This window comes from Ochotona princeps, chromosome 16 (genome assembly GCF_030435755.1).
Source record: "Ochotona princeps isolate mOchPri1 chromosome 16, mOchPri1.hap1, whole genome shotgun sequence".
Classification (NCBI taxonomy): Eukaryota; Metazoa; Chordata; class Mammalia; order Lagomorpha; family Ochotonidae; genus Ochotona; species Ochotona princeps.
The window spans coordinates 25888530-25911126 of NC_080847.1; the positions used below are offsets into that span (position 1 = coordinate 25888530).

General features: G+C 41.6%; 1 protein-coding gene across 2 annotated transcripts in view; it reads left to right on the plus strand.

Annotated features, from left to right (window-relative positions):
* The window catches only part of TOX3 (TOX high mobility group box family member 3), a 110870-nt gene extending 92592 nt beyond the window's left edge, over positions 1 to 18278 (plus strand). Inside the window, exons 4-8 of one of the 2 annotated variants that reach the window (XM_058674215.1) lie at positions 5581 to 5850; positions 10016 to 10243; positions 12007 to 12087; positions 16399 to 17106; positions 17387 to 17536. In XM_058674215.1, coding sequence (XP_058530198.1) covers positions 5581 to 5850; positions 10016 to 10243; positions 12007 to 12087; positions 16399 to 17106; positions 17387 to 17440 — 1341 coding nt within the window. In that variant the 3' untranslated portion in view covers positions 17441 to 17536. Of the gene's footprint in view, positions 1 to 5580; positions 5851 to 10015; positions 10244 to 12006; positions 12088 to 16398 lie in introns of both variants that reach the window. The other variant, XM_004583845.3, reaches the window with a different exon arrangement.
* Positions 18279 to 22597: the final 4319 nt, after the last annotated feature.

Genomic DNA, 22597 nt, shown 5'->3' on the forward strand with positions numbered 1-22597 from the left:
CGGTGCTCTTCAAAACATAGATTGAAGTGTCAGGCTGTATATTTGAATTATTTAATCGAAACATATGCAGTTGCTTGAGATGTGTCACCCACATGGTAGGGACCCTTACTGTGGACTGGAGTGAACAGTCCTACCCAACAGCCATGATGCTGCACACCGTCAGCAACATCCATCCTACTTTGTGGTTGGATTCCAGGTTTTCTACAAGAGACTATACAGCCTGGCACTTTATGGCCATGACTTGCCTTTCCAGTCTTATAGCCAACCTAGCTTTTCCTGACCTCTCACTACCTTATCCCACCGTGCGCTTCCCGAGGTCCCTGGTCCCTCCACCTGGGATGCTCAGCCATTTTTTCTGAGTCCCTTAGCTCCTGCCTCTGTTTATTCCTCAGCTCAGGGGATCACCCGTTTTGGCCCACATCCCAGTTGCTCCCCATCCTTCATGATCTGGCCTATTGCTCTCCCTCCAGTCCATAGCAGTTCATCCTCCATCTTCTCTCCCCGGTCCCAGCTCTCGTGGCCTCCTTTCTGTTGCTCCAGCTCCCTAGGCTTTCTCCCACCTTACACTTTCCATATGGTGTTCCCTCCGTCAGGAACATGCCTTTCCATCTCTGACTCCTCCTGCTTCTCCTTACATCTTATTCTCTGATGTTTTCCACCAGGATTTTTTTTTAAGCTAACATGACAGATTTGATCATTACACAAATCAAGACATCATGTTGTGCCTCCTAAGTACATACAATCACTATGTGTCAATCAAAATCATAAAATCATTGACTTTTGAAAATTAGGCAAGGAGTTAAGAATGCTACCTGTGTTTAGCTCTTATTGTTGGATATGATAATGGCAATTTCTTATAATCCACGGTTGGCTTTATTTGCCTGTAAGTGATCATGGCTAAAGCTTTCAAGACTTAATTTTCGTAAGTGAGAGGTGATGATTTACAAAAGCACATTAAATTCCTTCAGGCTCTATTTATGGTTGCATATTTCCTTATTGTGTCGTGGGAAAAAAATTGTGTGCTGCTTGAAGGAGCATATGTAAATTACTCTGGCTTACACTTTGTTATGTAAACTTGTTAGTTCAGTTTAAATTTTATTTTGAGTAATGTTTAAAAGAGCCACATTATAATTTCCTGGTTCCATTTGCTATATTGGTTTCTCTGACCTGATACATAGTAGGTGCTTAAAAATATTTATGAAACTGATGTGACCTTTTTCCTAAAGTGAGAATCCTGGGACTGAAAGTAACATCTTTTAAAGGTGATTCCTTAATGGAAACTGATGGAAGCTGTTAGGGCTTGTCAGGTCCCCTAAGCAGGTGTTAGTAATTGGTGGCCCTAAGGGTCATGGATTTGTAAAGAGACACTTTGACCATTAATCTTCTTATAATATAATCCTCACTCACAGGAAGTGATTATTGGATGGCTGTGAGACCTGGGTAATGCTCACACATTTTGATGTGTCAATTACATGGGCCAAGACTGCTGTGGTCCTTGGTATATGGTTCTGTGGGAAATTAAAAGGAATGGGTCCACATCTTTTGGATCTGAAGTTTTTGGCAAGAGCTTGGCGCTGTCACCAAAGTGCTTCAAGCATGGCTGTCATAATGGCTACACATGAAAGAATAGCAGAAAGACAGCAGAACCCAGGCACAGAGTAATGTGATGAGGAATCTCCGTTTACCAATTAGAAATAGAGTGGTTTTTCTTAAAGAGGGGGGGTTGGTAGTAGAAAGCCGGGGAGTCAGTCATCTTTCTCTCAGTGCTCACTTCCATCACCGAGGCCCCAATTTTCTGGACCACAGTTGAGCTAAGATGGTAGCCTAAGAAGTCATTCTTATAAAAAAAAATCTTGAAGCAATATGAACAAATTTCATGTGTTTAAATTTAAGAGCATAGTGATACCACCATACCCCCTCTCCTGCCCACGTTCCCCTTCCCTTGTCCTTCCTCCCTTAATTTTTTAGAAATTTACTTATTTATGGGCCTAGCATGGTAGCCTACTGGCTAATGTTCTTGCATTGCTGCGCGAGGACCCCGTAATGGCCCAGCTGGTTCGTGCCCTGGCTGCCCCACTTCCCATCTAGCTCCCTGCTTGTAGATTGGGAAAACAGTAGAGGATGGCCCAAAGCCATCCTGCATCTGTGTGAGAATCCCAGAAGAAGCTCGGATTGGCTCAGCTCCAGTAGTGGTGGGCACTTGGGGAGTGAACCAACAGACAGAAGATCTTTCTCTCTTACTTTCCAATTGAAAAAGTCTTTATTTTTACTTATTTATTTTTTTAAAGTGAGAAGTAAGGCAGCTGGGACGTGAACTGGTGCCCACATGGGATCCCGGCATGTGCAAGGCAAAGATTGAGCCACTGAACCATCACGCTGGGCCCCTTCCTTATTTCTTTATTTTAACTTTTACCAGTGACATGCTTTTAGTTGATTTTATAATCACAAGCTCAACCCCCCACTAAGTAAAGAATTCAAAGAATAGTAACTTACTTGTTAGAAATCGTCCGTTCTCTGGGTCACTCCTCAGATGCCCACATAGAATCAGGAACAGAAACTAAGTCCAGCTCTCCCATTGAGTGGTGGCAGGAATCCCAGTACCAGAAGTACCACCTGCTGCCTCCTACAGTATACACTGGAGAGAAGCTGGAAACTGAAGTGAAATCAAAACTTGAAGCCAGGTGTCCTGATATTGGATGTGGGTTTTCAAAGTAGCATCTTAACCATTGTGTAGCTGTTCATCCTTAGGGCATCACCCTGATTTCTGCAAGAATGGATTTATTGATAGTATCCAATTCAGAAAGCCATTTAGGGGTTAAATGCAAAAATGTGTGTTAAGTTTAACACTTAGTGAACACAAAGGAAAGGGAACTTTTTAGTAACAGTGGATCTTGGTAGAAGCTCCTAGGCAAGTAGAACCATACTTAAGGCATAAATTTCAAGTGAAGTTCCGAAAGGGCTGACATAGTGAAGAACACATATTTTGTGGTCTTCTCTTTGACTAGAAGACCCATTGAAAACGCTGTTGTCGTGGAGTGAATCCGTGAGGCATCTCTGTGCTGATTTTCACAGGCATTGGAGCAAAGAAAGCAAAGTAACTCCTGTTAATGAAAAACCTGCATAAATCAGATTATCATATTTCACGGCCATGCCTGTTAAGTGATTTATTATCATGCAATCAGAATTAAAACACATAATTTAAATGGACTGTAAAAGTTTGCTTGGAGATACTTGAAAACATCTAACATTGAAAAAACATCTGAAATGACTTTTTAAAAAAATGCATTTGGGAGGTAAAATGAAGAACTAGATGGCTTAATGCCCATGAGTCGGGGGACAGAGTGGCAGTGAAGCAAGTGAACCAAGGTTGACTATCAAAAGAATATGGAAAGCAGATCACTTGCTCAGATTTTCTGGGAGAAATGGCTAAACAATATGACACAATGACAATTAAGAAAAAAAATGATGTGCCTACAGAAGGACGCCTGCCAACAGAATGTCATATTTTAGGAACAGCAGAAGAGAACATTGCCAATGAAACAAGGGTGAGTGGGATTGTTCTGATACTGAGACAGACACTTTTCTACAGGAATTCACAGTGATTTACTAGTTAAGAAATGGGAAATTTATAGATTTCATATTAAAATCTGGCAATCAACTAGAGACTGTTTTAACCACTTCTGTTATCACTTTGGGGTTTTTTCGCTGCCTGAAGTGTTGTCATTTTTGATTACTTTTGTGTTTTGATCAAGAATTGGCAAAAAGATGTAAGTCTTCTCTCCAACCTACCCTTTACCATATACCATTGTTAAGAGCTTGGATGCAAGTTCGAAGTTTTTGTTTGCGTGCTTGATGTATAAATTATTTTGTGACTTGCTTTTTCAGGGATTGTATCTTGGCTAACACTCTAATTCCATGTTTCTCATCGAAGAGTGATCTTTAATCCCAGGGGGCAAAGTCTGGAGATACTGTTCACTGATGTGACTGGAAGGGATAGGGAGTTTGCTTTTAGCATCTAGTAGGTAGTACAGTGTCTGGAAATCTTGCTATAGAACCTAACGTGCATAGAAGAAGCTTCTAGAGGGGGAAAAATTACCTAGTCCCAAATGTTAATAAGGCAAGATTAAGAAGCCCTGCCCTAGGTCAGTGTACATACATTGATTTCATTATTTTTAAAAGCTTCATAACTCTTTGTTGTAAGGGATAGACCATATGTTATGAAGCTAGTTTCTTTTGTTAACCTCTGCTGTGGGGCCATTTATATAGTTAGGGATAAAGAAGCCCGTTGCCCTATTTGTGCTATTTACAATTCATTCTGTAAGAAAAAAAAATAAGCCTTCTCAAAAAGACTAAAAAGAGAAACATTTAAGAATTTACAGGCCTCTGTGTAAAATTAGATCCTGGGTCATGTGGGTCAAGAGAATTTGGTGTCAGTAACATCATAGACTCTAAATGACATGTCTTCAAATAAGTCACTTGAAAAGCATGTCTTTATTTTTTGGATTCTTTGGAATTTAAGAGAAAGAAAAAGCAGCAGTAACAACTTGGAGCCCTATTGTGTGACTTCCCAGAAACAGAGAAGGCTACTTTGGAAGGAACTGCAAAAAAGTTGGAGAGAAAACTTCTTTGATGATCACCACCTTCTCTCTACATGTTTCAGCAATTTCATTAATGCGTTAAATCATGGTAGGGGAAACAAGGCACAGAAAAGTAAGTTCAAGTGAAAAAAAAAGTGATATCCAATTCTAGACATTGAATGACTTCCAGATGCTGTGGACAATGTGGTTCAGAATCAAAATGACCCTCTGGTCAACCACAGGGTTTTTTTTTTTTTTTTTTTTTTAACCAAAAGGGTGCCCCGAAGCAAGCAGATGTTCATTCTGTGAAACCAAAGCTCTCTGCTCCCCTAGCCTCTGCTTGACAGATGCATTCCTTGGAAGATAAGAATCAAGTCCTGATCCCCTTCTCTCCCAGAGTCCGATGGAAGCCAATGGCCCCACAGCTCTGTGTAGGAGAAAGGTGTGGTCTGTGCTCCAACCCTCTCCCTACCACCAGTGTCCTCAATAAGAAGCAAGAAGTGGAAATTTACATTTGCTTTTTCTAATAATCTTTTTCTCAAGATTTTTAGAAAAATGCTTTAAATAGTTACTTATTTTTACTGTAAAGTCAAATACATAGAGAGAGAGGAGGAGAGACAGAGAGGAAGATCTTCATCTGCTGATTCACTCCCCAAGCGGCCACCATGGTTTGAGCTGAGCCAATCCGAAGCCAGAAGCCCAGAGCCTCTTCCGGGTCTTCCATGTGGGTGCAGGGTGCCAAGCCTTTGGGCCAGTCTTGACTACTTTCTCAGGCCACAAGCAGGGAGTAGGATGGGAGCAGGACCGCTGGGATTAGAATCAACGTCCATATGGAATCGTGACTTTGTACCTTTTCAGCATGTTTTTTCCCTTTAATTTGGTAAATTCATAGAAATTCTAATTCTGTAACAAGTTAAACCTGTCTAAGGAACTGGTCACATTGCACAGTTTTTGTTATTTGGCGAATTAAAATCCTTTTCCTTCCTCATGGTTGCCCTTGTAGGATCAGAACCATCCACAAGTTTCACAGTACCATCCAGATCCCACCTTGACCATGAGGTCCATCGTTCACATGACGGAGGCCGCTCGCTCTGGGATCATGCCTCCTGCCCAGCTGACCACCATCAACCAGTCTCAACTTAGTGCCCAGCTGGGGTTGAATCTGGGAAGTGCCAGTGTGCCCCACACATCTCCTTCACCTCCAGCAAGCAAGTCGGCCACTCCCTCCCCCTCCAGCTCCATCAATGAAGAGGATGCTGACGAAGCCAACAGAGTAAGTTGGCTCTTAATTCGCATGGAACCCACTAGAAACTATGGGCTCATTCCCGGCTCATGTTTGGGAATTTCATTTATGGTATTAATGCCTTCCTTATGGATTTGGAAGAACATTTAAATTCATGATGGTTTTCCATTGTTCGCTCACTTATGTGTTTGTAGTTGGTGTAAAATGATTTAACTGCAAATGAAAAGATTGGTTGCTAAGCCAGTGAACTCTTAAACAGCTCTCATTTTGAAAAGAGAGGGATTGCCTTCACATTCCAACAATTTCCTAAGATCCTAGACTTGTAGGAAGTGCTAAATTACTGTGGCTCTAAGCTGTTCAGGTAAGCACATTTCATCCACGCTGTTGGCTGGACTCCTAGCCACATTAGGTAACCTTGCTTACCACTTGGCAAATTATAATCGTTTTTGCATCTTTTTTTCTTGCCATGGAAAGATGTATGTATTTTAAATGTACGTACTTTGAAATAAAAAGTTAGGTTCAGGTATGATTCCTAAATGCCTCAAATAAAAATCCTGAATGAAAAAGAGAATTTCATAATATTCCAAAATCACTTACTCATTAATTATGTTGAACATCTACTCAGTGCCTGGCAGTTTACTTGGATCTCATGGTATGAATTGTATAAGAAAGTCACTGCCCAGGAGACTCCCCACTGGGGATGCATAGCAATGTTGAAAACCAGCTCCTGGTGTGATTAGTGTATAATTGATGTACCTAGTGTGCTGTGAGTATAATCGATTCTGCTTAGGAAAGTGATTTGAGGAAGACTTTATTGAGAAGGTTGTATTTCAATTATGTCCAAGAAAATGCATACACGTTTGTGAGGCAGACGAGAGAGCCCAGCATTCTGAGAAAGGAACAGTATAGAACAATGGAAAGTCATTGTCAATGTAGAATTTGAAACGATGAGGAAGGAAATAAAAGTTGAAGGAAGAACTATCTTAAAATGGGTGGGAGTGGCCTGTCTTCTGGTGATAGTTGAGAGCTGATTAATTATGTGCAAAGTGGAATGGCCGAAGTAAATTTTGCTTTGGAAAGATATGATTTTAGTTACATGTAGAATGCATTAACCAGGGGGATCCTTTTGTTATGTTTTCTTTCATGGAAGGAGGGAATGGGTACAGGGGTGCCAGATTAATGAGACATTTAAGAGGGTGAATTAGGAGTGGTTGTTCGACACAGTGATTAACATACTGGTTGTATGTCCTTACCCTGTGCCTGAGTTCCAGTCCTGGCTCGTCTCCTGGTTCCAGCTTCCTGCTGGTGTGCACTCTGGGAGGCAGCAGGTGTTGGTTCAAGTCGCTGCCACCCATGTGGGGGGACCCTTGGAATCAGTTCACAGCTTCTGTCTTTGACCTGGCCCAACCTCGGCTGTTGTGGGCATTTGGGGAGTAAGCAATCAGATAGGAGATCTCTTTCTTGTCAGCCTGTCCCTCTGCCTTTCCAATACAGAAAAATGCTAAAATAAGGGAATCTTCAAGATTTGGTGATCCATTAGAATTTTTAAAAGATGAATTAGATTCTAGTTTGAGAGCCAGCTATCTGTAATGGGAAGGAGGAGAGGAGTGTTTTCCCCAGGGGGAAACTGAGAGTTGGGCAGGTTTGGTTGCATTTGAGACACTTACATTTGAGTCAAAGACTCAATGCACTGGAGCTGGAAGAACATTTGGAGCACATCAGCACATACATGTGAAGATGTGGAAATAATCAGAATTTCTTAGACAGCAAGTCAAAGGCAGGATTGTGAGCATTATCTTTGTAAGTAGTAAATCAAAGAAGAGGTACTAGGAAAGATTCACATGGATGAGCAAAAGACGAGGGAGGTTAGAGGGACACTGTGGAAACCAAAGGGATTTTCCAGAAGAAGAGTTTGGTTTATAGCATCAAGTGTGTATTCCAAGGCAAAGGGATGTGTAAGGCAGGTAATGTGTAAGGTTGGTAATACTCACACCCAAGGACTTGAGTGTGGGAAAGGGAGAAGCAATGCCAAAGGAAGACAGCTAGATTTCAGTTGGCCATTGCACACTCAAATGGGTTCCTTCCACTCTGTGTCCACTGATCTTAAAACTCATCTCTGTACCATACTGAAATTGTCAGTTCAGAAAGAGATCTTTTTTTTTTTTTTTAAATGACTCCTGGCATGCTCCATTTTGAGTGAGGGCCTTTGTTTTATGTGAAGACAAGGAATCCAATGTGTTTACTTTTAAGCAACTTAGCTAAGGAAGGAAGATTAAAATGATCATCGATTATGTCTCTTTTGGGCAAAGCTATTTCTCCAGCTGTTCCAACCCTTTTAAGTCACAAAAGCTTCTTTAGGAGCATTAACTCTGAGGTTTTGTTTAAACTGTGGGATTCTTCATTTCTGGTTTATTCTTAATGATTAGGGCAAGTCATGGTTTTTCAAAACAGGGTCTACAGTTGTAGACATTTTAAAAATTGTTCAGCAGAGAATGAAGTTGAATCCCGCTTTGGAAAAATCTACAGTGGAACTTACTTTCATCTTGCCATTGGTAAGGGTTTTATTGGCACTCATGGTGCCAAATATTCTCTGAGGACTGGAATATAGTTGTTTGACTCAATTAGAAAAATCTGTGTATATATGTTTTTTTTCCCTTGTAATGTTTTCACTGAAGGAAAACTTGGCTCCAGTTAAAGTTCTGACTGAAAGTCATCTGACTCCCTTGCAAGTTCAGATTCATTTAGTAAAATTAACCTAGTCTCACTTAATTTGAGCATTTAAAAAAAGCAGATCATGGGGTCCAAAAATTGTTGAGTTAATTGTGTGTGTTATGAAAAGTGGCAATTTGGACAAGAGGTGAGATGGGATCTGACACCATTCGAAGTGTGTCAGTTACTTCTGTAAAGGATGAGTGTTGTTAGCACTCAAGTGGTGCAAACAGCAGCCAGTGGTTTATTCACACTTTGAGCATTCAGTGCACTCAAGAAAAAAAAAAATCACTCATCAGTTCTCTCTCTGAAAATTTTAATAATTGAGCTAAATTCCAGATGACTCTTATTCAGAAAGTAGTAATACGCTAGGAAATTCGAATTAGGATTCAAAGCCATTAAAAGCCAATCTGTTAGCAACTTGAATCTATTTCAGTTGATCTTGCCTCTGGCTGGCTTTTAGAATAGATTTTGTCAAACACTTGAGGATTCTTGCAGAAGTAAACTGCAAAATCATCTTCAATATATGACTATAATATGGGCATAAAACATGGTTCACAAATCACCTCCCCTGCTTCCTTGATGAATAGAGGACGAGTGAAATTAGATGATGTTAGCAGGTGAACAAGGAACTTAGCATTATGAATGTTGGGAGCCTTACTCATCACAGTTAAGTATCAACTGTTGCTCTCATTCAGATTTTTTTTACTTTATGGAAAGCATTGATTTCCTTCTCTAGATATAGTGATTGTGACGTTTGTTGTTCATTAACACATAAAATCGTCAAGTTCTTGGTTAACAATATTTGTGGGTAGCATCTCTGATTATCCTGGTCGCTAGAAAGCTATTATTTTAGAAAATAGAGATTATCTTTCCCATGTCGCCCAAGTATGGAGATCGCTCATCATTTTCAGTTGAGTTCCTAGAAAGCCATTCACAAAGTAATGTTTTGGCAGAACCAAAGTCGGCTTCAAAAGAAAAAATCGGTTCAGACTAATCATGGATAGGGCCTGTGACTCTGAGAAGAGGTGTAGTTTCAAGTATCTGAATATGAACAATGTCCTGAATATTACTCAGTTTTTAATTCTGAGACCTCTGAAAATGTAAAATATTTTGTTTATGTAGATGTTGATAGCAGAGCACATATATATATAGCATATATATCTATATAGAGTATTATATATTTATATATATAGAGAGAGTATATACGGAGTGTTCTGTTTCTCATTACTCATAATTGCTATTTAGAACATATGTTGTGAATGTACTGAAGATACTTCTGGGCCTCATTAATCAATGTTCTAAATGCTACTCTCTGCTGTCCAGTTAACTCTAAGCAAATTTTCCCCTCCCCCGAGGTGGTGGTGATTCATCTGTTGACAGTGCCAGGCAAAATCATAAAGGAACGACTGTAGATCTGAGTTAACTTCTGTTGCACTCTCTACAAGAACATTCTAGACTGTGACTTTTCTTCCTCCCTTTTCAGACCATTGGAGAGAAAAGAGCGGCTCCCGATTGTGGCAAGAAGCCCAAAACTCCAAAGAAAAAGAAAAAGAAAGATCCCAATGAGCCCCAGAAGCCAGTGTCGGCATATGCCCTGTTCTTTCGAGACACCCAAGCCGCAATTAAAGGTCAAAACCCCAATGCAACCTTTGGCGAGGTCTCAAAAATCGTAGCATCCATGTGGGACAGCCTGGGAGAAGAACAAAAGCAGGTGAGCCAAAGAAAGATACAAGAGGGTCCTGTGTTTAAAGTCGCTTCGACTGTTCCATGAACCTTTTCCGGGTGCTCCCGCTCACTTAATATGATCGCATCTTATGAAAGCTTTTTTTTTCTAAGCTGAGGAATTAAAACACACACGAGCACTTCAACCCAGACTCTCCTGTTGTATCGATTTCTCGGTCAGTTTAAGGATGCACGTTCACAATCCATTCCGAGGAGGGTTGGAAAACATCCAAGCTGTAGCCTGCAAGCATAAACTTTTGATGATAATCTTTTCATTTTCAATAATGGGGAATTTTTACCCTTTGTTCAAAAAGAGCACTACAAAGGGATTAGGTCCATCCTGCTTGCCTTTCCATTGATCATGTTTCTGAATCCTTGTGCTGTCCTGGTGGGTTTCCAAACTTTGAAGCCGCCTCTGCATGTCTCATTATGATCACTGGGCATTTGAAATTGTATTCCAAGTTCATTTGAAAGCTAGGCAGTGTGAGAGGTATTCAGAGATTAGCCATGCTGGTGGGAGATACTTCCTCAGGGGCTTGGTCTCCTCTCCTTGCCTCTGCAACTCCTCCGCACAAATGAAGAGAAGAATGGATTCCTTGGGGGTCGAGCCTCCCCTTGCTCCTTGCATGAAACTCCAATTACCATTAATAGGAGTTAACTTTTCCACAACCACAGAAGGATGAACCCTTCTAAATGACAACCCTGAATGATTGTTCCAGGAATTCAGAATAGAAAAGCCCATTTTTCTTTATAAGTCACAGACTTGTTTGATGAAATTATTTCTTCCTGCCTTGCTTCATTGCATGGTGAAACTATAATATTTTCCTGTATTTGTAGTAATCTTATCACTGTAGAATAGGATCCTTTAGAAAGCTGGTGGAAAATGGCATGAAAAAGTGAAGTATATTTTTGTGCAAAAAATTGAATTTGGTACTTATGGAGGATCTTCAAAAAGCTTATGAAGAATGAGTGTTAACTTAGAAAAAAAATACTGTGTGGATTTTGGTTTAGGGGGGCACTAGAACAAGCTAATCTTTTCATTCCATTTCCCATGAATTTTTTGGAAGTGTCCTGGTGCAGCAGACTGGTTTTCCATCCCAGAAAGGTCATTTTAAGGGATAGCAAGTTGCTAAATGTTAAGCCTTGGAGGGAAGAAAAGTTGTGCTGTGGGCTTCCACGTGGCCATCAGATCTGTTAATGTAACTCATTAGTTTCACTCCTGGAAATTTCTTCATTTTTTTCTGTTTCTCACTTTATCTTTTCCTCCAAAAGAAAGCTGTGGTTGAAAGTCTTGTGTCTTTTCTCTTTTGTTTTCACACACTCTACCTGTCGGCATTTTTTATTTTTTTATTCGGTGCAGTTTAGAAATGTGTGGGCGGTGGAGAAGACATTGGTGCAGAAACTCATTACTTTCTATAATTTAAGCCATTTGCAGCAAAGCTTATTTTTCTTGCCACCTTATTTATCGCCTTAGCATGAGGCCTTCGGCTGTTACTCTCAAAGCATTCTCTGTTGCCATGCGCAATCTTTTTCTGATTTGCTATAGTAAACATCAAAATTGGGCTCCAGTGAGGGTGCGGGGTTATTTTGTTTTAATATTCCTCTCTCTCTCTCTGTTATCATTTCAAAGTTAAAGCCTTGGAGACCAACTTTTTCTCTGTATTAGGTTTCTGTGAGCTAATTTGTACTACAGTTACTTTATAACCGAGCCTATATCTGCTAAACGTGATGCTAATTGTGTTCTTTTAATAGGTTTATAAAAGGAAAACAGAAGCTGCCAAAAAGGAGTACCTGAAGGCCCTGGCTGCCTACAGGGCCAGCCTCGTTTCTAAGGTAAAGCTAGAAGGTGCTGCCTGGCTCTGAATGGTTGGTTATACAGTATGGAACGCAGCCCAAGCCCTGAACGCATAAATGCCACTCCCCTCCGAGGCATCACAGTGCATCCTGACCACACCACAAAACTTATTTGTTTCCAGTGAGCTCTACTCAAACAATGCGATGAGAAATGCCAGTGAAGCAGCGGAATCTAAATTGTTGCCGGAAGATATGCCCATCTTTGTGCACACGGATGTCACAGTAGAGATACATCTTGGGAAGCCTCTAATCCTTAATTTGGTCAGGGAGTGAGATGTGTGTGTTAATGTCCTCTGTTTAGACCGGGAGACACGCTTGTCATAAATTCTCCAGCGAATTTATTATTATTATTATAACAGGCAATATTGCATTTTTGACCAAACTGCTCCACATCATATAAATAAATAAATAAACCTCATGATTATTTAAAATAAAGTATGTTCCAGAAGAACTCACTAATAATGTATGTATTATACATAGGGCATGTGTGCCGTGGGCCCTACCTATTAGAATATGCACCGATTTCCCAGTGCAAATGCTACTCCAGATGATTAGCTATTAGCTTGATCCAAAAGGAGCGAGTTATTCCATCACTTGAGCAACTAATGTTGTCTTTTTTGCCTCCCTTGAATTCAAAGAGGCTTTGGGGGGAATCGTTTGAACTGATATGTTTTTGCTTTTGATGCACTTCTGGCAAGCAGAGATTCTCTTGTCGTGGTTGTTGTCTCAAGTACAGCTGAGGTCTCAAAGCCCTGTTTTGAAAGGGTTGACTCCCTTTTCTCTGTTCTTCACCTGGGTTGTTTCTTCCTCCCGTTAAGATCTCCCACTGGCAGCTGCTCTGAAGCAGAGCCACACAGGTCCTCCTGCCTTTGTTGCCAGCTCTCAGGACACTTCCCACCTCATTAGAAAGAGAAAACACTTCTCGGATCTCTAGCCAGAGCTTTGCTCTGAGACTCTGGAAAGCAGACGTGGGACAATACACTGATTCGTATATGTTGGCAATAAACAAGGGACTGTAGGGGCTACAGATGTTAAGAATTGAGGTGTAGAGAGGGTAGTTAATTAGATGGAGTGAAGTGAATGGAGTAACAGCGCATGTACTTCTTAAGTGGATCATTTATACATCCGTTCACCCAGCTGCAGTTATAGGTGATCTTTGTGCATGAGAGCATGAATAATTGACCGTATGTGGATCGAAGCCAAGAACCAGTCTCTCAAAAGGCATTTAGGAAATAACCTCCACCGTTGGGCTCATCAGGTCTGTGACTGATTTACAAAGGACAACCGAAAAGTTACATGTTGTACACCAGAATCAGGATTCAGAGACACTTGCAGATGGACTTTCATTGCACAGTAAAATCAATAGGCCTAATTTTAAAAAAACAAATCTAAAATATTGCTTTGTTTTGTCTGGATTATGATTCAGCAAAGGCAGTTTCAGTGACTGCTACATTTACATTCAGAGATCTTGGAGGCAGCTAACTTAGTTCTGAAGATATCGATTTGCAATAATTTCTGGGGCTAGCATGATGAGTTAGCAAATACAACACTGGCATCCCATATGGGTACTAATTTGAGTCCTGGCTACTCATTCCACTTTTGATCCAACTCCCTGTTAATGTGCCTGGGAAAGTGCTGGAGGATGGCCCAAGTGCTTGCGCCTCTGGACCCACATGAGACACTAAATGAACCTCTTGGTCCTGGCTATAGCCTTGCCAAATCCTGGCTGTTGAGCCAATGATGGAAGATCTCTCTGTGTCTCTTCCTTTCTGTCTTGCTATAATTCTGCCTTTCAAATAAATAAAATAGATCTTTAAAGAAAAAATTTCCACTTGAACCAAAATTATACAATGGCTGCTCATGGAGTGATTCTTAAGAATTATTTATCTGAATATCAGAATTACAGAGGCAGACACAATCTTCTATCAGCTGGTTCACACTCTGCATGGCTTTCATGGCCAGGGCTGGGGCAACCTGAAGTCAGGAGTTTGCTTTTGAGTCTCTCAAATGGCTGTAAGGGACGCAGGCTCCTGGGCCATCTACTGCTGATTTTCCCAGGCCATTCACAAGGAGCGGAATGAGAAGTGGAACACCCAGGTACAAACCAGTGTCCAGGATAGATGCCAAAATCACAGGTGATGGTTGAACTCCCCACACCTCAGTGCTCACCCTAATGCACTGATCCTCCAGGAAGCAGCATCACATTGCACAGGGTGACGACCTGACCATATCTGACCGCATTCTCAAGGGAGATGGCCACCAGGTGAGGAAGACTGAAAGTCAAATCTGACAGAAATTGAAAAAATGTAGGGAGGTGAGGACAGGGGACCCTCGCACCTCGTAAGAGTGACCATCCAGAAGCTAAGCTTGATCACTGTGCCCTCCCTAGAAGACCTTGTCAACCAAGGGCAGAGTTAGAAGGAAAAAGCTTTTAGGCTCCCTGTCAGCAGCAACAATAGCATTGTGTCACTTGTGGGTTTCGGCAGCACTTGCACCTGCAGGGCCTGGAATCCACTGCTTTACCATGTGACTGCTGTCACTCTGGATCTTCATGGTAACCAAGCAATTAACAGATGCTTATCTACTGAAAGAGGAAGGGGACAGTGGAAGGCACTGTTCCACCCATCTGCATTTGTCATTAAGGTTCATCTTAACAACTCCTGATGAAACTGCTTGGGTCTCTGAACCCGAAGTCTCCTGTGGTTTCTTCCTTAATACTAACCTGGTGACTTAAAAATGTTAGAGTATGTAAGAACTATGTTCATATGAATATGTACAGAACCCTGTGCATTCTACTGTATGAGTGAGCTGTTGGGTTGTAAAGATAATTTTGAATATACATTTTTTAACCTGGAGATTGCAGAAGGTGACCCTCCAGTAACATGCACCCTGCTGTAAGAAAGAACTGCTCACTTGTGAGTGGTGACTTACAACGCTATCTTTTTTTTTTCAGGCTGAACCTGTCAGATATGACTTGTCCTATGTCAAGTAACTCCCCATTTACAGTCATTTCTCAGTTTCTTCCAACATGAGGGTCCTACAAATCCAAGTCATAAAAGTGCAGAAGATAGCGCAGTCACCAAAGAGGCTGGATGGCCACGTGATGCCCTCATGCTGCCTCTGCCACTCCCCTCTTGTCAAAAACAAACAGAACTGATTTTGCGCAGAATAAGAGGGAGAGACTAACGTTCAGATGAACTCATTCCCATTACATCAAGTGTAATTCAACGTGTTGAACCCTTCATCGGTTGCTTAACTTCTAATAGGTCATTCAGTCCCATGAGACCTGAACATTCTTCCATTATCTATGAATTTTGCTAAATTCTAGAAATCTTCAGGGGCAGTTGGCAAATGATAGCATTGCTAAAGTTGTGAAGTACTTTGATTTAGTGTCTCTGGGAATCCAGTTATGTCTTGTTTATGTTTAGAAGAACCCTGTTGTAAATAGTTGTACAAACCCAAGACTTTGAAGTGTCCTAGTAGTGATAGTTTTGTGGTTTTGATGCGTGCTGGTTAATAAACACAGCTAACATTTGCTGAGTGTTTCCTGTGGGCCTGTTGATTTTAATTCTCAGGACCTCCACACAGGGTTAGCACCTTCTCATTCCATGGTTTAGATAAGGAAACTGAGAAAGAGATAGGTGAAGTAACTTGCCCACAGGCCCAGAGTACTTAGCTGGTGGAGCTGGATATGAACTCCAGTGATCTGTCTTCTAACACTTGGTACTCAGTGGTGAAGTTGACATGGAATTAAATATTGGAGAATGGTTACACTTTAGTATGTGTCTCAGTTACCTTTTGCCCCAGTACTGCTACATAGCAACCAGCCACCAAGCCCAGTGCACATTGGGAAAAGCTGGCTTCTTCTTCAGGTGTAGTTCTTCTCTCCTGTCTGGGGTCAGCTTACCACTTCCGGGGGCTGGGTTCATTCAACACACGCTACAGTGAGCTCACTCTAGAGTCAGGAGCCTGAGCCCCATGTCTGTCATCCTGCACATGCAGTGGCAGGTGCCCAGAGAGGCTCAGTGTCACTAGAGCTGCCTGCTGGGAATGGGGGCTGTGCCAATGTTGCCACATTCTCTTGGCCATAGCCAAGGTCCTTGGCCACCTCAGGCTTGAGAGGGAAGGGACTTTGACTCCACCTCCTGGGGAAACTAAGCAGTCACATGACAACAGGCATGAATGCTAGTGGCTGTTATTGAAATCAGTGGAGAATATATTTTTAAAAACAGTTCAGTGTTTGAAATGCTTATGGATTGTAACATTCTGGAAATCTCTGTCCCTTTGCAGGCTGCCGCTGAATCAGCAGAAGCCCAGACCATTCGCTCTGTTCAGCAAACCCTGGCGTCAACCAATCTGACTTCCTCTCTCCTCCTCAACGCTCCGCTATCTCAGCACGGGACAGTCTCAGCATCACCTCAGACTCTCCAACAATCACTCCCTAGGTCCATCGCCCCCAAACCTCTAACCATGAGACTCCCCATGAACCAGATTGTCACATCGGTCACCATTGCAGCCAACATGCCCTCGAACATTGGGGCTCCACTGATGAGCTCCATGGGGACGACAATGGTTGGCTCAGCCTCCTCCACCCAAGTGAGCCCTTCGGTGCCAACCCAGCAACATCAGTTGCAGTTGCAGCAGCAGCAGCAGCAACAGCAGCAGCAGCAGCAGCAGCAGCAGATGCAGCAGATACAGCAGCAGCAACTGCAGCAGCACCAAATGCATCAGCAACTCCAGCAGCAGCTGCAGCAGCAGCACTTCCAACACCACATGCAGCAGCACCTGCAGCAGCAGATCAGCCAGCAGCAGCTGCAGCACCTCCAGCTGCAGCAGCTGCAGCATCTCCAGCACCCGTCGCAGCCTTCTCCCCGGCAGCACTCCCCTGTCGCCTCTCAGATCACCTCCCCCATCCCTGCCATCGGGAGCCCCCAGCCAGCCTCACAGCAGCACCAGTCGCAAATCCAGTCCCAGACACAGACTCCAGTATTGTCGCAGGTCAGCATCTTCTGAAGACACCGTGGCAGGCGGACAGGTGCGCACCGAGAAGAGCGACCTACGAGGGGGAAGCATCTTGGCTGAAACGCATTCAGTTGATGTTGGTTATGCAGAAATGTGTAACAGACCACACAGTCCTCTCAAGTGTCTATTAGATAGGCAATAAGAACTACAGTTGTAGCTGGGTAACACCTTCTAGCTGACTCGAAATCACTTTGTTTTTAAACAAGAAATGCTGTGCTCTTTTAGGTGATGCCTTTTTTTTTTTTTATTTATTCAGGCTGTACCTACAATATGTGAATCAAACCGTTTCATGAATCCTGGGACATACTGATGACTATAAACTGGCCTGAGTCGTAGAAAATGGCCTTATTTCTCCAGAAGTGAGTAAACAGCACTTCCAGGCTATTTGAACTTCTGAAGCCCTAAAAAATAACAAGCACAGTTGTAACTACCTGAAATAAGAAGATTCAGTTTCATACAAGCGTTTGTATGATGTGAATAGTTGATGGCATTTTTTTGTCATGAAAAAAAATAATGTAAATCACAGACTTTTGCCAAAGCTCTTATTTTTTTCCTAAATCTCTCCAGAAAAAAATAATGCAAGTGATTAGATCCAGTTATTGACTAATTTCCGCTTTTTATCCATGACCTCTCCAAATGGGAACACATATATGTTATAACGATATCTATGACCACTGTTAGCCCACCCTGCGCATTCCAACTAGAAGGGAAGAAATGTGAATATTCTATTCCGTGTTTTAAGTGACAAGTATCGAAAAATAAAAACACTGTATTTTTAAAAGGGAAATGCACTTAAATGAAAACAGTTATTACGAAAGCGAAGATTTAAAAAGACAAAGCGAGAGTTTTTATTATGATGTAATACCAGTAGAATATTTAAAAGGCACACCACATCTGAATAATCAGTGTAAATATTTTCTTTCAAAGTTGTAAGTTTTCATATCATGTGTTGTAAAGTTTTCCTAAACGAGGCTTTAACGTAAACACTGGTGACATAAACCATTCATGGCTACGTTGCTTATTGTGTTTTTATGCTGTTTTATACTTTTTTATGAGTTACGATAGCAGCAATTAAGTTGTTTGTATTTTGCTTAACTAAAACAGAAATGCTTTTATCTTGCTATAGAATAAACACATTTCAGTAAAAACCGTGGACTGTATTTTGATTCCGTGACAAGAAACTGTTCACTTTTAAAATAAAATAATATGTCAAATTTCACCTTTGGTTCCTTGAATACATAAAACATGGGGGAAATAGGTTACAGCTCAAGTTTTATTTTATTTGGACCCCAACATCATCTTCCATTCTCGGTTGGAAATTGGATACTTCTGGCTAAGAATTTGGGTTGCACAGCCGTCACTAGGGACATTTAAACATCGCGCGCGCGCACGCACACACACACACATGTTGGAGGTCTGTTAAACACAAGCTCAAGGTAAGCATGAGGAGAAAAAAAAGGCAATCATTTTCTCTTTGGGGCTGGAGCTTGCTGGCATTGTGCTCTTACTGCTATTAGGATGGATAGTGAATGCTAATTCTTAAACCAAAATAATGATTTTTGTGCCCATTTCTTTTCTCCTTTTCTTGCTCTGTGGCGGCTCCTCTTTGAGAGCAGTGTGACCACTATCCCCAGTTGTCTTGCATGATTAATTACAGCATCTGTCCTGTCAGAAGCTATAATGAAGAGGTCTTGATAAAAATTGCAAATTACCACTGGCAACAGTCTTAAACTGCTTATGATAAAATGAAAATTAAAAACAGCAAGTGTCAACCCTGCCCGGAATTCTAATCTGGAAAGCACGGTGCGGTCCATGGCTACTGTGTGCAAGACAGTCCAAAAATAATAGAACACACATGCCTCAAAGTTGTTGTATTTCAAAGAATATTTACTGTATGTTGTGGGTTATGAATAATGAATTCAGCTTTCAATATTTCATAATCCTCTCATACGCTGTATTATGTACAAATATTGAACAGCAAGAGATTCTAATTATAAATTTATAGATTTCTTGCTGTAGAAAAATTTATGTCTAAATTGAAGCTTTTCATGAGATGTATTAGTTGACAGGTATCAGTGTTCAAACAATCTTAGAATGCTGCCTAATCGCATCTACAAGGGTGCGATTGTCATCCACAAAGAAATGATCTACTTGAAGCACACCCATCAGAGGCAGAGCTGATGGTAAAAGATTTTCGGGGAATTGAAACTAACATTACATAACAATGAGAACCATTTTATATTCTGTTGTGAAACCTTTAGACAAATGTCTTCAAAATTAATTGCTAAACTACATGTGACAGTAATTGTGTATTAGTCCTGTAATTGTCATTTTGAAAACCCATGAAGAATTGCTTGGAAAAAAATGTCACTTGTGATAAGACTTAATTGCAAGTGAAGTCTGTTTTCGACTGTTTGCAGTTAGAAGCAGGTGCTGTAACATCTATTAAATGATTTTGTAAATCTTAGGTTGTATCACATTTGATTAAATGCTCCTAAGCCACTGATGGTCCATTCTAAGGGGGGAAATATAGTTTAATGACTACAGTTTAAACATTAATCACTAAGCAAAACTATATAATGTCAAAAGGCTTTAACCATGAAACGTTGTTTCTAAATTATTTTTCTCAAGATTCATGAAGGTGTAGAATCAACTTGTATTTCGATTTATGTCTGAAATTGCCTTCTAGTTCTGAGGCTTAAGTACTTGGTGAACTCTTTTCTTTGTTGCAGGTCAGAAATGAATCAGGGTAATGAAAAGGAGGCATGAGAAATGTAGTGTGTAATTATTACAGACCTGGTAAATGGTAGCTCTGCACACACCCACCTCCTCCCTGTCTCTTTTTCTCACTCTCTCTCTCTCACACACACACACACGTGTCTTCTCATGTTGTGTAGACATATTTTATTACTCTGGCTAAATATGTTCCTTTTGTATTTATTTTTTGGGCATGATCTTGTTCTGCTGGATGATGAAGGAACATAAGGAGTTTTCATATTTAACTGACACCAGGGTCATTAGTTCCTGACTAAAAGAACAAAAGCTTAAATGCCTCCGTGCGTCCTAATTTCTGCAATGTTTTCCCACCCGATAGAGGTTTGAAGGCTTCCTGGACAGATGGATCAGTACCTCAAGTTCAGGGAAGAGTCCTCTGCTGTGTCCATTCAGTGGACTTTGGACAACTGAATGGTTTCTTTCCCATTTCTCACTTCATGGAGCATTTTTCAGCACTGGACTTCAATCTAACCTTTCTTTCCTCCCCACCCCAACCCCCTTTGTTTGGCTTTTGTTTTGCAACAGCTGTTATTATCGTTTTTGGTCAGCTGTGATTGCTGGAGGCAAAATAGGACCAGATGGTGTTTTGCTATGCATGAATGGAGAGTTAGAGGAGTTGGGACTGAATAGGCCAAGTTTGAATGGTGTCTATGCACCACCTGCCTGCCTTAGCTGTGGCATACACATCTCAGTAGCATGATCCGTCTCAGACCCAGAGAGTCGGATGGGAAAGTGGAGAGCCAGGGTGGATTTGCCCCGTATTTATTGATCTTCCAAGCACTAACAGAATAATGCAGTGTACAGTCAATTTGAGTTAATTAGATATGACACAGCATGGATATGTAATCTATCACTCTCACTCTAGAATTCTGGTTAGCTTGAAGGATTTTTCTGTTCCCCCTAAAATACACACGCATGCATTCAGTAATAGCAAAACAATAATAATCGGTTAAGTGAGAACAAATTACAAAATAAATATTTTGAAAATAGTAGGTTAAGGAGGCTGATGTTTGGAGAACAGCATATTAAAATGATACTTTTGCCAGTCAATACTCTGAGTTAAAGAAAACCCGTAGTTCTCATACCCATAGAAAGCCCTTGTATTTGAGGGTATCCATCAGATATTACTCATTGATGAGGATGTACTTTACCAGGAAAACCACAGAAACACACAATCTGATTTGAGTGCTCTTGAATTAATGCACTTAACCATGTACTTTTTTCTCCCCATCTCCTGAAATATAGTTAGCTTTGCTATCTAGGTGAACCTCAAGGATCAACACTTTCCCTGCATTTTAAAGCAGGTGAACCCACTTGGTTTAACTCCAGTAGGTGGTGGTCCTACAGGTGTGCGAGTTGTGTGTGTCACTGTGTGTTAGGGAGGAAAAACTTAACCATCTTGGAATCACATATAGAGACAGGCAGTTCGATTTGCCTAAGGTCCTAATTACTTAAATTTGCTTCTGGTACATGCAAACACTGTGATAGATCCCAAGGGAGAGGCAAAAATAAACAGAGCCTTCTGTTGAACAAGGCCGTCCTTAACTTATTCAATTTTTTTTTTATTGGAGTGGGAACATTCCCCATTGGAAAAGCATGATGATTGAGACAACAAGCTTTGCAAAACAAATGTGTGTATGTGCTTGCTTCATTTTTTATTTATTTCAGAGAAAGAGAACTCGACTGGCTTGTTCCCCAGATGCCCACAGAGGGCAAGGTCTGAAGCCTGGAACCTGCAACTCAATCCAGGTCCCCCAGGAGAAAGACCTGGATCCAGTTGGGTGAGCCATCACCGACCACCGTCTTCCAGGGTGTGCATGAGCAGGAAGCTGGAGTCAGAACCAGCAGCTGAGAAGTGTACTCCAATGTGGGACACAGTGACTTAGTTTAACCTGAGAACATTCATTTTGAAAGGACATAAATTGAGCCTGGGTAGAAGAAATAAGGAATGAAGCTGCATGAATTTACTGGCATTTAACGTGCAGTTTGAAGGTTGGGTACAATTTCTGCAAGCCAAATTGGGAGTCATATCCTGGTAGAAGTAGGAAACATGTCTAGCCAAGGGGACAGCAGAAGAAACATTGAAAATGCAGTACTGGGGGCTGCCAGCTGTTGAGCAGCAGATAAAGTGCTGCCTGTGGCACCAGCATCCTGTGTAGGCATTGATCCAGCTCCCTGCTAAGACCTGGGATAGCAGTGGAGGACAGCCTATGTCCTTGGAGCCCGGTACCCACATGGAAGACCTGGAAGAAACACCTGGTTCCTGCGTCTGAGCCGGTTGATATCCAGATGTTGCAGCAGTTGGAGAGTGAATCAGGGAATGGATGATCTCTCTGTCTCTTTAACTCTGCCTTTGAAGCAAATAAATAAATAAATCTTAAAGAAAGCAAAATGCAGGGCCCGACGCGGTGACCTAGCAGATAAAGTCCTCACCTTGAATGCGCCAGGATCCCATATAGGCGTTTGTTCTAGTCCCAGTAACTCCACTTCCCATCCCACTCCCTACTTGTGGCCTGGGAAAGCAGTCGAGGACGGCCCAATGCCTTGGGATCCTGCACCCACGTGGGAGACCTGGAGGAAGTTCCTGGCTTCTGGCTTCGGATCGGCACAGCACCAGCCGTCGTGGTCACTTGGGGAGTGAATCATTGGACGGAGGATCTTCCTCTCTGTCTCCTCTACTCTCTGTATATCT